Here is a 15552-nt window from a genome sequence, read left to right as displayed (position 1 = left end):
TTTTTTTTTTTATAAATTAGCAAAAAAAAAAAAAAAAAAAAGTTGTTATTATGGGGTATTGTGTGTAGATTGATGAGGGAAAAAACAATTTAATAGAATAAGGCTGTGACCTAACAAAATGTGGAAAAAGTCAAGGAGTTTGAATACTTTCCGAAGGCACTGTATATCATCTCTAGCCTATTTGTGTGCCTCTCATAGAGGGCCATCTCTGCGTTCGTAATGTATAATTCAGTAGACAGATCAATTGTGACCTCATTTACAAAATGTCTCTTTCATCTCTTTCAAATATATGTGCACATGCCATTTACATTTGCTAAACACACAACAGGGCTCACAGATTATTTCCTGCTAAATGAAAATGAATTGACTATTTATTAAAGGAGATAAAACAAATTAGATTTAACCACTAATCATCTGGTTTATAAACAGCCCATCCCTTTTACAACCCTGGTTGACCTTATAGGCTAGTTAACCCAGAAACATCAGATTTGACTGAGAAACATGTGGGGTTTAATGTGGGCAGAAATAGGATAGGCTATTGGCAGGCCTACATTCCAATTGCAATGGCATTTTGTCTAAATGAACCTAGGCTAGGCTGCTATGCTTTATCAGTTTTCCAGTGTGATGTGCATAAAAGTAATAGCTGTGCCATAATGTCTTTTATGTTCAATAAATGTGTTAGGTAATATGAATTTTCTGAAATGTAACACTGTGCAGAGAGAGGCTTGTTTCCTAGGTTACCAGGATGGTTGAAAATGTGCTTACCAAGACGGATATTCTTGTGCCTCACATGGTTACTTGGACACTTGGTTCCCTCTCTCCATTCAGACATTTCAAATGACATTACCCGACCCCACAATCGGACAAAACATCTAGCAAGTATACACATCTGTCAATACAAATGAGATAAAACGACACATTCATGTCACACTTTGGGAATTAGTCTAAATAAAATAGTTTATTAGACACAAATTTTAGATACAACTCAAGAAATTATTCTGGCATTTTTATCTATATATATCCCCATGTCAGGGGCTTGCAGTAGACAAGCGTCATAAAAGTACTGTGGTTATGTTGGAGCGTTGGAGGTTTGCAAGATTTACGAGGTTGAAATATGGATAACATGGCTACATAATTGATTGGATGTTTGGATGTAAAGAGGTGGAGGTGTAACCTAAAATGGGTGGTTCTGGTCCACCTGGGTATGTGGAATTATGTTGATTTACAGTGTGAGCCAGTTCAACTGAGACCGGCGACCCATTTCAGCGTAATGAGCATGCAGGCTCGGGTCCATCTGCTCCGTGCGCTGTAGCAATGCCGTTGGAGAAAAAAATCACACATTGGAATCGTCTGGATCACTGGATTATTGAGGTGTCAATTTTCATTGATACCTCAATTATTTTTGTTCTGACACACAAATGTTTTCTTGATTGTCATTGATCCCCTATTCATAATCTAAGATGCGTGTCCTATAATGAATAACATAATTGATGAGATGTTGAAAACATACATTTATGTTCTGTGATTACCTTAATTTATTTTATTTACTTTTCATTCTAGCAGCATAAGGTCAACGCAAAATCAAAAGGTAGACTGCGGAAGCGCGCACCACTGCGCGGGCACAGCTGTCAGCACCAAGGACAGCCGCAGCCCCAAGCGTCGCATCAGTCTAATAATCACTTCACAGCAAAGCCCCGCACAGAGCCCACGGAGGACCGGGAGAGCGATACACAGCACTTAAAGGAAAACGCATACACCGCAAAATATGCTCTGACTCGTTTCTATCGACATTGGAAAAAAGAAAATGGTGGAAATTGACAAAGAAAATCAAAATGTTTGAAGAAAGGCTGCTGACAATTACGAAGATAATCCAACAGCGGTTGAGGTCCTGACCATGAACATTCCTCCGCATTTCCCATAAATCAGCTGTCCAGATTTTCCCCACTGTCCAGGGGGACGGTGGTTCCAGTCTTTTTAACCGGGTGAACCGTGCAGTCCAGAAGCCGGGCAAGCCGACCCGCCAACACGAGGGAGAGACGCAACCGGGGTCCTCTGTGCGGTTTGATCGTTCACACGATGCGTCTGTTTCTGCTGGCGGTGTTCCTCTCGTGCTCCTGTGCGCGAGGCGGCTGCGAGCCGAAGATAGTGAACATCGGAGCAGTCCTGAGTCAGAAGAGGTACGAGCAAGTCTTTAAGGATGCGGTGACCCAGGCGAATCAGATCTACGGGAGAGATAAATTCAAGTTGACCGCCATCTCCGTAACGCACAAACCCAACGCTATCCAGATGGCTCTCTCCGTCTGCGAGGACCTCATCTCTAACCAGGTATCTCAGGAGGGATCCGTTGTCCCTGCATGTCCCTGCATGGGTGTTAAATGATTAATTGCCTAATTAGATGAGTCATTTAGCCAGGACATTTAGCCATCTATTCATTGGTGCAAAATGTCCATCATATCAATCAGAACCATTTATAAGGCTAAAATGATTATGAAGCCTACTATATTTAAGCTGTGCAAATTAGTATGAGGCCTATGCCCACTATTGGGAGGGAAATTAATCGTCCTATTTAGTGTGATGCTGCATCATCCTGTGTCTGTTTCAAGTGAACTGGCTGACGTGAGTAATAGGGCAGATGAGGTCGATATATTGTGATCAGTGACCACTTCATTTGCAATATACAGACAATGCCATCTGCCTAGACTGTAACCTCAATGCCTGCCTGTGAAACACTGTGCCAGTGCCACCTGCTTCTATTGCATATTTCAAGCAGATTGAGCTGACTGCATTTAATATATTTTCCTAAACGAAACTGTTTATTTGCAACAACAAAAAACGTGTAATTTGTTACACAATTTTTATAATCAATACAGCAATGTCGTTACTCTCACAATATCTCTTAGAGCCTAGCCCTTTAGGCTATGATAACAATACTATGAAACTGCGTCCTTTTCAGAGATCCGTCACCTCTGGTAATACCATCGAGCTTCCGAAAGAAAATGGAAGCTGAAATGAAATTATATGTCAGATATGCATATGACGTTGTTACATAAACAGTAGACTATGTAATGAGTAACTACCAAACCTGAACTTGTGGCCTAACATGAAAAGTAAATGGCCTGAAAATGGTCTGTTGGAAGTGGCCAAATCTCTATCCCCATATCTGTATCTTATTAGTCAGACAAAGCAATGTATTCAAGGGTTAATATAACCTATTCAATCAGATACGCTTTAATGACATCAGCATAGCAGTTGTTTTGGCGGTGTTAAGAGGTGGAATTGCATTGTCAAATCCACAAGCAGCTCCTGGCATTACACCTAAAGCAATCTAGAAGAAAAAGAAACGCACACCCATTTAGGCGAGGTGCTGGCTAGCGGAGTAGAAAACTTAAAAATAAAGGAGAGCCGCACACTAGGAGCTCAGATGCAAAAATGTAATATCCAACGTTTCGACAGCCAAGCTGTCTTCATCAGGGTATAATTACACCTAAAGCAGACATTGCCATTGGCTGCACGAAGTTGCATTAACAGAAATCCCATGCAGTCTTGTTTACATGTTCGAACACTGGATTACACTGATTAGGATGATAGAAGTTCTCCAAATTTAGTTTAATGATTTTTAAATTTGAGCGTAATTATTTCTATATTGCCTACACTTTCTCATTCTGAACTTCTAACATGAGTGGGGCGGGTGTGGCTTCAGACAATGATTGCAAGAGCAGCTGTTCACCATTTTGACAGCTATGGGGGTGTCTGCTATTGCCGATTAACGCTTGATGTGATTGAATCCAGGTCTAAATCTCATCCAAAAGTTATTATTTTATGATATCAGTTAGAAATGGAAAATCTACTTAGCTTTTAGCTAAAAGCTAAGGGCCAAAAACACAGATTTGTGGGGGATGAGAGGCCAACTCCACTTCAGTGTGCACAGCTGCAAATCCACTGAAATGAACTAACTAACCAAGAGTGAAATCAGTGACTCATCATTAAAGGTATACTGCGAGATTCTGGCATTTAGGCCCTTGTTCAATTTACCCAGAGTCAGATGGACTCGTGGATACCATTTTTATTTATCTGTGTGCAGTATGAAGGAAATTAGCAGTACTTTCACGAGCTAATGCTAGGTTAAACTACAGCTAATTTAAAAAAAAAAATGTATTCACGAGTTCATCTGACAACAAGGGATTAAATGCCAGAATCTTGCAAGTATCCCTTTAACAATGACATTTTTTTAAAACTGTTTTTATATTCACTGCTGACATTGCCGCATGCGTAACGGCCCACTGCATCAAAGCATTTGGGGGGTAGCAGTTGTGGTGCATGTCTCGCTGGTCTGACGTTATGTCACCGGTCTTATTAGGGGGTTAGCGTTTAGTTTGTATTATGTCAAATTATGATTTGATCATTTGTAGTTTTAACGGTTTGTTCATGTTCATTGCTAGATCAATAACTAATGCAGACTGATGTTGTATTGGTTAGACACACGAGTGTATGGTATGCAATTGTTTTTGCCTCTAGACTGGAAAGAATAACTGGCTTTTTCACTTCGAGTGCGATTCTTCTTTAGGTCATTATAGCTATTGCCCAGGACATGTGAATACAACTATTGCAATTTAATCCTAACAATGAAAACAACATTCATAAATTATGTATTGTGATGTTATCCCTTTGAGAGTTGTTCCAACACTGAAACACATTATGCGTTACGTTGCTTTGGAAAGCAGCAATATCATGTAGTGAAGAGAGCTGAGGTGTGAAACACCCCTCCCCCATCCCTTTTTCAAATTCTCACACTCGCTTTCACACACAGACACACAGACACACACACACGCAGACCGTGTCCCTGGTCCTCTTCATTGTAATGATTGTAATTGATAGAAATGGTTACGTTACAAACATATATCCCTTCGTTCCACGACATCTGAGTTCCATTCATCACAGAGGGCTGCAGGGATAAGGAAGCTGTCAGTATTCTACATGTCAAATGCAGGTAACAGTGTCTGGTAACTGCATAGATGGAGATCTAACCATGTGAGAGACTCAATGAGAGGGTCTATGACAGGTGGTAGATGCCTGGAAGCGCTCTCTGGATGGAAGACCTCATTTGAGGCCCAACCATACGGGCTGCACGCACTAAACCATCATGCCTGCATGTTTTTTTCCCGCTTCAGTTGGATCAATGTTCCATTTCTCAAGAATCCTATTCATCTAAGAATTGATATACAGTTGCGCAGTAAAAAGCTGTTAGTAGAGTGCCATTCAGCTTTGAGCCAAATAAATATCTATCTACTAAGCAGTCATATTGCTAAATGAGGATGGTTTAAGAGGAGAAAGCTGATGTGACATTTCCATGTCGCAGTGATGAATCAATATTCCATACACTTTTTTATCCTTTCAACTCTCTGTACAGGAAGTGTGGTTATCTTTCATTCCCATGCTTGTGTCTGCAGGTGTATGCCATCCTGGTGAGTCATCCTCCCCAGTCCAATGACCACCTCACCCCCACGCCTGTGTCCTACACCGCAGGCTTCTACCGCATCCCTGTGGTGGGCCTCACCACACGCATGTCCATCTACTCCGACAAGGTGAGAAATTAAAAAGAGGTAGGGAGTGAGAAGAGAGAGGGGAAGAAGAGAGAGATGGGATAGACAGAGAGAGTGATAAGGGGAGAAAGAGAGAGAGAGAGAGAGAGAGAAGTGGGAGGAGGAAATTATGGAGAGGTCCCTGGGAATTGAAACTGATAAGAGACAAATTCTACTCCACTACTTGGCTAGCTGCCAAAATAGCTAATGTAAGGCCTTATGAATATGTTAGAAATGTCACCAAAACCGTGGATGACTAGCAAGTAACTTCCTCTCACTCATTCTTCTTCATTTTCTTTCTCTTCAGAGTATCCACTTGTCCTTTCTGCGGACTGTCCCCCCGTACTCCCACCAGGCTCACGTGTGGTTCGACATGATGCGAGAGTTTCGATGGAACCACATCATCCTGATTGTCAGCGATGACCACGAGGGGCGGGCCGCGCAGAAGAGACTGGAGACCCTACTGGAGGAGAGGGAAACAAAGGTGAGATGCTCGGGCTCGCAGGACCCCTAGTGTGTGTGACCGTGCGTGTGTGTGTGTAGTCTTTGTTTAACTCTCAAAGGTCTTCTATGTACTATATGTAACTGTTTTCCTTTATTTTGTGTGAACACATCTCTCACTGACCATTGTGTAAACATTGGCTAACATCAATATGCTAGAGACATCTACAGCGTCTAATGTGGTCTGATCTGAGTACATCTTTTACTCATCTCATGTTGCTTTTCACCATAGTCAAATTTTCCTGTGTCAATCCACAACGGGAGCCAAATAGCACACTTTAACCTGGGGCTTTGCAAAACATCAATGACCCCCAAACATAATGATGGTCCACAGATCCTTCATGTATATTTGTGTTGTGATATTACGTGTGTAAGGAAAGGAGCTAATCTACCCAGTGTTATGCTCACTTGGAGGCTTGTAAAGTGATGGATGGTTGACATGCAGTATATCAGATTGTCCTGAGACACTGTCTGAAAGACATATCTTTGGTTTTACTACATGTACATGCTTTAGCAGACACTTACAGGGGAAATGTATAGGAGCAACGTACAGGAGCAACTAAGGTTAACTGCTCAAGGGCACATCAACATATTTTTCACCTAGTCGGCTCAGGGATTCAAACCAGCAACCATTAGTTTTGCCGGCCGGCAAGGTCCTTGTCCTTGTCAGATAATGGACTGTGAGACCATGCAAGTGAAATGACACATATAAATGTTGTAACCATGAGCATCATTTTTCACACAAGGCTGTGTTACTTGGAATGTAGCTAGCTCATTAATAAATGTGCTGATCCACCTAAAGCCTAAAACAGACCGGTGATCATGTTCCCTAAAGGAAAAGAGAAGGAACAATTAACACATCGTTGAACATACATTTAGTATGTTTCACCTCAAGATGTAGTTAAGGCTTTTTGTAATGCTTGTTCTCTTCAGGGACTCTTTCTTGTAATTGTGTGACGGAGTGAAATGAGTCCTGATTTGAAGAGTAATTTAATCAGAGGCTGATGAAATGGTTCATTTGACACATGCTCATGATAATCCACACCGAAGGGAGATGGGACATTTTAAACACATTGTGGTTAATCAGTTACTCACACATGATCAAGATTGATTAGGAGTTACTAAGTATAGTTTATGTCGATAAATCATCTTGTTATTAAGGATTATGACTTAATTGGATCGTATGTATGACTTTACCCGTGGAGTGGTATTGTCTATGGTAAAGACCTACATTACTGTAGATGAAAGAATAGTTGGTTAACTGATAGCTACTTGTTCCTTCCTTCCTGGAATCCATCTTGTCCGCCCTTGACTATCTCTCTCTCTCTTATATACTGCCATAAACAGAGATTGGATAGATTTACAGTTACCAGATTGAAGGAATCTATCAATGTCACAGAAACCTTGATATGGTAGACACTACGATATGACGATGTAAGGAAGTATCTGTGTTCCCACAGTTAAAAGCTTGGACTGTGATTTTATCAGTGGTTGTAAGAAATTACTCAGCTAGCCAGGTTGGCAGAATGTTTGTCACATTTGGGGAGTTTGTGTCATTTCCTCCTTAATGAGAAATATTCTAGTTATTCACATTTAATATTCTGTATCGTGCAGATTATTCACACTGTATTTGCAGATTTATATGCTGTGCTGCTGTGACAAGCCACAGGGACAATTTGATGGGGTTCTCTAGCACAGCCGGTAGAGAGACTCTTCTAGCTGTAATGGATTCAGTTAGAATACTAACATTAGTGACACAACATACAATATCATACTAGACTGAATAAGCAAAAATAGGGCAGTCAGAGAGGAACTCCTTGGTGAAAACAATGGCAGTCATCTAGACAGTTCTTTTTTTGCCAAGGCATTATAATGCCACACAGAGATAGTTGCAAGATGGTGGAGGGCTAGAGAAAAATCTATTTGGGTTTAACATTTAACCTTTACTTAACACCCATCCCGGATCCGGGAGCATCCTCATCAGTAAAAGCTGACTAGCATAGCCTAGCATAGCGCCACAAGTAAATAATAGTATATAAATATCATGAAATCACAAGTCCAATACAGCAAATGAAAGATAAACATCTTGTGAATCCAGCCATCATTTCCGATTTTTAAAATGTTTTACAGCGAAAACACTATGTATTTCTATTAGCTAACCACAATAGCCAAAGACTCAACCGCATATTTTCACCATGTTTCTACCGCATAGGTAGCTATCACAAAACCGACCAAATAGAGATATAATTAGTCACTAACCAAGAAACAACTTCATCAGATGACAGTCTTATAACATGTTATACAATAAATTTATGTTTTGTTCGAAAATGTGCATATTTGAGGTATAAATCATAGTTTTACATTGCAGCTACCATCAAAAATATCACCAAAGCAGCCAGAATAATTACAGAGAGCAACGTGAAATACCTAAATACTCATCATAAAACATTTATGAAAAATACATGGTGTACAGCAAATGAAAGATAAACATCTTGTGAATCCAGCCAATATTTCCGATTTTTTTAAAAGTGTTTTACAGCGAGAACACAATATAGCATTATATTAGCTTACCATAATAGCCAAACACACAACCGCATTTATTCACCGCATAGATAGCATTCGCAAAAGCCAGCAAAAGATATAAAATTAATCACTAACCTTGACCAACTTCATCAGATGACAGTCTTATAACATCAGGTTATACAATACACTTATGTTTTGTTCGAAAATGTGCATATTTAGAGCTGCAAACCGTGGTTATACATTGTGAATATGTAGCATCGATTCACCAGAATGTCCGGAGCTATTTTGGACACTCACCTAATCTGACCAAAGAACTCATCATAAACTTTACATAAAAATACTTGTTGTATGGCAAATGAAAGATACACTGGTTCTTAATGCAACCGCCGTGTTAAATTTTTTAAAAATAACTTTACCATAACAAACAGCTTGCGTTATTGCGAGACAGCGCTCGCCAAAACGGCAGAGAATAGGAATCAACATTTTCCACAGAAATACGAAATAACATCATAACTTGTTCTTACTTTTGCTGAGCTTCCATCAGAATCTTGTACAAGGAGTCCTAGGTCCAGAATAAATCGTTGTTTGGTTTTAGAATGTCCTTTTCTCCTGTCGAATTAGCAACCTTAGCTAGCCATGTGGCGCGAACATGCCCACCTTCTCTTGAAGATGGGCTCTTTGGAAAATTCCAAAAGTCCCAATAAACGTTGAATAAACTGATACAACTCGGTTGAAAAAAACTACTTTATGATGTTATTATCACATGTATCAAATAAAATCAGACCCGGAGATATCCGCCGTGTATACCGAACGCTTTTCAGAAGCCAATGTCGACGTACTTCGCGCGCCAGAGAAGACAAAGAAATTTCCAGACCTGTCACTCCAAAAGCTCTTGTTCGGCCTCAGATCAAGCTAGACACCCCATTCCACCTTCCACTGCCCGTTGACATCTAGTGGAAGGCGTATGAAGTGCATGCATATCGATAAATATTAGGCAATTGAATAGGCAGGCCCTGGAACAGAGCATCGTTTTCAGATTTTTCACTTCCTTTATGGAAGTTTGCTGCAAAATGAGTTCTGTTTTACTCACAGATGTAATTCAAACAGTTTTAGAAACTTGAGTGTTTTCTATCCAATAGTAATAATAATATGCATATTGTACGATCTAGAATAGAGTACGAGGCAGTTTAATTTGGGCACGATTTTTTCAAAAGTGAAAACAGCGCCCCCCTATTGACAAGAAGTTTAAGTAATTTAGCAGACACGCTTATCCAAAGCCACTTACCTGATCAATTAGGCATAAGTGCCTTGCTCAAGGGCACAGACAGAGTTTTCACCTAGTCGGCTCAGGGATTCAAACCAGCAACCCTTTGGTTACTGGCCAACACTCTTAACCGCTAGGCTACCTACAAGATGAGTTGATTTATATTCCAAATAAGGACCGTAGTCCCAGTTTGATTAATGCTTGTTTTGCAATGTCATGATTCATGAGTGTGCACCGACCTTGACACACTTCAAGACATTATCATGCAACATTTGGAAAGGGGAGCAGTGTTTTACAGAGCAGCGCTGACCACAACAACCTCAGATTACATTTGAGGCAGAACGGTTCTTTATTCCTTTCAAAGAAGTGTGAATACAATGGAGGAAAATGGGATTTACTTCAGATTTGCTTGTCAGGCAGATTAATGAACCAATGCGTCAGAGTCACTGTAGCATTTGGGTAGCGGAGAACGTAGACCCAGAGCGCTCTGCCTCCCAACGGTCTGAGCTGAGAGTTCAGGCATCAGGGGAGGCAGGTCTATCAAGCAGAAGATGCTATGTTTCACTGCAAAATGGCTCCCTAAGGCAAAGAGACTGCCTTGCGACTCCTTTCACAATATACAGGAGCAGAGTGGAATTCAAAATGGAAAGAACCTTAGGGGAATTAGTTTGCAGAATCAGACTTTTTACGTGTTGGGATTGCTTTGATCTGGAACATATCTCAACCTAATTGTTGTACATAGAGTATGACTGTTTCTGGACCAATGCTGGACGATGGTTTAAGGGTCTTGAGTTGTATTTGAAAGGTGGTGAATAAGGGCATATGACATAGCAGTAAATAGGATTGCTAGTGGTCAGTGGCTGTCATTGATGTTTTTTGCAAGCCCAAGGGATCCCAATTTGAAGCAGAAAAGTTGGAGATTTGTTGGAATGCTTTACTGCGATCCATTTTCAACTGTTTATAATATTCTTCTGTGTCTGCATATTTTCTCTGTGCACATTACTCATCAGAATAAAAAAAGGAACTATGAAAACCTCGACCAACTGTCCTATGACAACAAGCGAGGACCTAAGGTATATTTGCATGGTCAATGCACGCCGCCCACCAACTTTTCAAACGTAGCAACTAGAAACCAGCCCAACCAGTCACCAGCCGACCCAGAAATGCCCCTATCTTGGAAGCACGTGTTTCTTTTTACTTTGAGACATTATTCCTATGATTTCACAGAAGAATGGTTTTGTTAATGGAAAGACTATAATTTTCCGTAAAAAAATAAACAAATGAACAGCGCTCCGCTTCTATCATATTACCTTTTTTCCTTCAACTAAAGGAATGCATGTTCTAAACAAAAAAAGGATTGCAAGTTTATTCCTTTGTGGAGATCCGGTAGTGTGGGACAAAACACTTTCCCAGATTACTACTCCCTCCTGTTTTGTAGCACCTCTAGTTTCAACCGTTTTTGGTTGGGGGAAAGGTTCCCCTCACTCCCCTTCACCTGTTTTTAGTTACTGGTTGCATTGACCTTCTTATCCCCCCTATCTAACATGCACGTCCTTCTTTGGAGCCTTGATAACCCTCAGTTTGCATGCGAAAAATGCAAACGTTTTTTCCCCTCCAAGCTTTTTTTTAGTTGAGCCGATTTCCATGGATCGCTTTCCTTTTTTTCCTCTCTCTCTTTTTCAACAAAAATCAACAAAACCGAACAAAACAGGTAAAGAGACAGCATGGTTTCTGAGGTGGGGGTAAGTAGCTGGCTTGACTTATTTTGTGCCCCGATCACAGGCAGAGAAAGTCCTCCAGTTCAGCCAGGAGACTAACTTAACTGCTCTGCTTCTGGAGGCCAAAGAGCTGGAGGCTCGTGTCATCATCCTCTCCGCCAGGTGAGACTGCAGCAGCTCCCATTTGTCCCATCAGTCCCCTCCCATCATAGCTGACCTGCCTCTACTACTGAATCTAGTTCATTCTGATCACGATCCTTAACCTAAAATTATCATAAGTAATTTTTCCGGCTCCTAATTAGACTGCAACTGGATTTACAATGACTTATATTTTACACTTTTTACATACTTTTACTGCTAAATGCTGGCATGATATCACACCGTAGTGATTTACTGCAATGATTTGCGTTTAGTTTAAAGATAAGTAACCATGCCTGTGTCACTTAACATCTCTGTTTTCAGTGAAGAGGACGCTGCTGCAGTTTACAAGGCTGCCCGTTTCCTCAACATGACGGGCTCGGGTTACGTGTGGCTGGTGGGAGAGCGGGAGATGTCGGGTAAAGCCCTGAGTGAGGCACCAGATGGTACGTACCATACGCTGCTACCCAACAGCCACTCGGAAAACACTTAACGCTGGCTTTTTTCTGGAGTCACCTTTAATTTAACCTCTATGATTAGGGAGACAACCATAGATGAAGGATTCATTGTTTAACAATGTATCATGTGTGATCATTTGTTGAGCGTTAAGCATTTAAACGTTTAAGCATTTGATATGTTTAAAGGTTTTAAATGAGTCACAGTAGTTTACACTATAAGCTCTTAAGATACATTTTTAGGACCTGTATCTCTGAACCTATTTCTTTATCTATAGTCATAACTATTGATAGGTTAACCCGCACATACAGTGTGTTTCTTAAAAATATATGTTGGGTTATCCAACGCTTCCCGCGCTGCCTTTATTGTACTATCCTGACATATTAATAGCTTGGTTCTCATGAGTTTATAAAGGGAGTTTTGCAACCTCCACATTGAAGTGTAACTGAAATTGAATGGTAAGCTACAACGGTCTTCCTTATGTCCCGGAGTCTGCACAAGTCTCACGTAATATGTCACTTTGTGGTCACAAACGTAAGCGTCAACCCCAGGCACTCCAACACCCCCTACCCCCATTGTCTTACGTTATGTGGTATCACTCCTACATAACGCTCGTCACGCTGTGCAGAGATGCAGTAAGTAGCGCTATCTGACGTAAGACAATGCTCAGACCTCTGCAGAAAATTCTTCGCCAGTAATGTCTAGGGTTGCAAAGCTACCCGTAATTTACCAAAGTTACAGGAATCTTCAGTAATTTTTGTAATTAACAGAAAATCTATGGCAATATATCATAACTTTGGTAATTTCTCCATTACTTTCTATTAGATAGACCATATGGTTCAAGAGAAAATAGCCTAAATAACAAAAAAAGCATCTAATCAACAATGGCATTAATTATCTGTGCAACTCTTCCAACTATTGACTGCCACCAGTTTGACGCCAAAACATTGACAATAAATACATATTGACATAGTAAAATAAGTGTATAAAGAATATTTCATGCTGAAACCTTCATATTATACACCAATGGTATTCACTAAGTTGATGGTTTATATTTAAGATGCTTTACAGCTTTGTCATTCTATTTTTTTTTTTATCATCAATTTTAATTATTTCATAAACAGTATATATACAAAAGTATGTGGTCACCCCTTCAAATGAGTGGATTCGGTTATTTCAGCCACACCTGTTGCTGACAGGTGTATAAAATCGAGCACACATCCATGCAATCTCCATAGGGAAACATTGGCAGTAGAATGGCCTTACTGAAGAGCTTCATCATAGGATGCCACCTTTCCAACAAGTCAGTTCGTCAAATTTCTGCCCTGATAGAGCTGCCCGGTCAACTGTAAACGTTGTTAATGTGAAGTGGAAATGTCTAGGAACAACAATGGCTCAACCTCGAAATGTTAAGCCACACAAGCTGACAGAACTGCACCGCCGAGTCCTGAAGCAAGTACCGCGTAAAAATCGTCTTTCCTCGGATGCAACACTCACTACCGAGTTCCAAACTGCATCTGGGAGCAATGTCAGCACAAGACCTGTTCGTTGGGAGCTTCACAAAATTAGTTTCCATGGCCGAGATGCCGCACACAGGCCTAAGATCACTATGCACAAAGCCAAGTGCCAGCTGGAGTGATGTAAAGCTCGCTGCCATTGGACTCTGGAGCAGTAGAAATGCGTTCTCTGGAGTGATGAATCACGCTTCACCATCTAGCCGTTCGACGGACGAATCTGGGTGTGGCGAATACCAGGAGAATGCTACCTGCCCCAATGCAGAGTGCCAACTGTAAAGCTTGGTGGAGGAGGAATAATGGTTTGCAGCAACAGTTTGAGGAAGGCCCTTTCCTGTTTCAGCATGACAATGCCCCTGTGCACAAAGCGAGGTCCATACAGAAATAGTTTGTTGAGCTCGGCGTGAAAGAACTTGACTGGCCTGCACAGAGCCCTGACCTCAACCCCATCGAACACCATTGGAATGAATTGGAACTCCGACTGCGAGCAAGGCCTAATCGCCCAACATCAGTGCCCGACCTCACTAATGCTCTTGTGGCTGAATAAAAGCAAGTCCCCGCAGCAATGTTCCAACATCTAGTGGAAAGCAACCCAAGAAGAGTGGATGCTGTTATAGTAGCAAAGGGGGGGACCAACTCCATATTAATACCCATGATTTTGGAATGAAATGTTTGACGCGCAGGTGTCCATATACTTTTGGTCATATAGTGTATTTTACATGTGATAAGGCCAGAGAGAGAGGGCCAGAGATAATTACAGACGATTTAGGTAATCGGAAGTAACCAAGAGGGCCACTAGATGTTTTCTGATAGATTACATAAAATCCTTGAAAGATACTGCAATTCTGGTAGTTTACTGGTGAACTAGTAATATACCAGTAATATACCCCCCCCCCCCCCCCCACCCCACCCCCATTGCAACCCTAGTCGTGTCCATGTCTCCAGCACCTGTTGCTGTCTTAAACTCACCTCTGTGGCTTCTTTCAAGAGTCTGCAAGGCTACCGGACCAATTGCAATGAAAAAACTTAGCTGAAGTTGGATTGTTAATGTGATTTGTTTATATCAATTCTCTAATATAGTTGAGGTAAGTTTGTTTGGTCCCACACATACACTATAGCTTTCTGCTTGTGGTATTTTCCAACCTAACCCCTATAAAATGGGTGATAGAATTGAATCAATCCAACTTCAAGGGACTCTTTTTTTCATGCTGGGAAAAGTTCAATAACAACCTCAAAATATGAATCCATTCCTCTCTGATGTTGCCTCTTCTCAGAAAGGAATAAAAAGAAAATCAGCTAAAATCTATTTTGATCACGATGAAGGTCATGGTTCAAAGACATCCAGTGCTTGTTTGTTCCAGTACTGGATGATTAAAATTGCTTTTACAAATAGAGCAACAGAGAGCATGGTGCTGGATCAAAACTTGCGGTTGGACCTTTTCTCAGGATGGCTGAACAAGAGGTTCCTATAAGTTTTTATTGTGTGTATTGCAAAAGGATCCTGATGGTTGGTAGTCGAGCAGGTCATTGATTGGCTTTGTGCTGCTGTTGGCGTGATGTGAGCAGGTCTCATCGGCCTCCAGCTCATCAACGGCAAGAACGAGTCGGCCCACATCAACGACGCAGTGGCAGTGGTGGCTCAGTCCATCCAGGAGCTCTTTGAGAAGGAGAACATCACGGAGCCGCCGAGAGGCTGTGTGGGAAACACCAACATCTGGAAGACCGGGCCCCTCTTCAAAAGGTACATTTATAAAGTCATGATATATTGTAATTCAGGAAGACATACACATACACACACACACACGTTCTCACTCTGTCTATTTCCCTACACTCTCACACTCACATCTACTTTAATTTCT

General features: G+C 41.1%; 1 protein-coding gene across 3 annotated transcripts in view; it reads left to right on the top strand.

Moving 5' to 3' along the window:
* The first annotated feature begins 2073 nt into the window (after nt 1-2073).
* LOC120026501 (glutamate receptor ionotropic, NMDA 1-like) overlaps nt 2074-15552 on the top strand; it is a 34785-nt gene continuing 21306 nt past the window's right edge. For 2 of the 3 annotated variants that reach the window (XM_038971382.1, XM_038971381.1), the window contains exons 1-7: nt 2074-2325; nt 5448-5582; nt 5887-6063; nt 10878-10940; nt 11650-11747; nt 12048-12169; nt 15260-15434. In XM_038971382.1, the coding sequence (XP_038827310.1) occupies nt 2077-2325; nt 5448-5582; nt 5887-6063; nt 10878-10940; nt 11650-11747; nt 12048-12169; nt 15260-15434 (1019 nt within the window). In that variant the 5' untranslated portion in view covers nt 2074-2076. The remainder of the gene's footprint in view (nt 2326-5447; nt 5583-5886; nt 6064-10877; nt 10941-11649; nt 11748-12047; nt 12170-15259; nt 15435-15552) is intronic. The other variant, XM_038971383.1, reaches the window with a different exon arrangement.

The sequence above is a fragment of the Salvelinus namaycush genome, chromosome 31 (genome assembly GCF_016432855.1).
Source record: "Salvelinus namaycush isolate Seneca chromosome 31, SaNama_1.0, whole genome shotgun sequence".
NCBI classification, from domain to species: Eukaryota; Metazoa; Chordata; class Actinopteri; order Salmoniformes; family Salmonidae; genus Salvelinus; species Salvelinus namaycush.
Note: the sequence above shows the minus strand (reverse complement) of the source record. Positions and strands in the feature narration are given on the sequence as shown.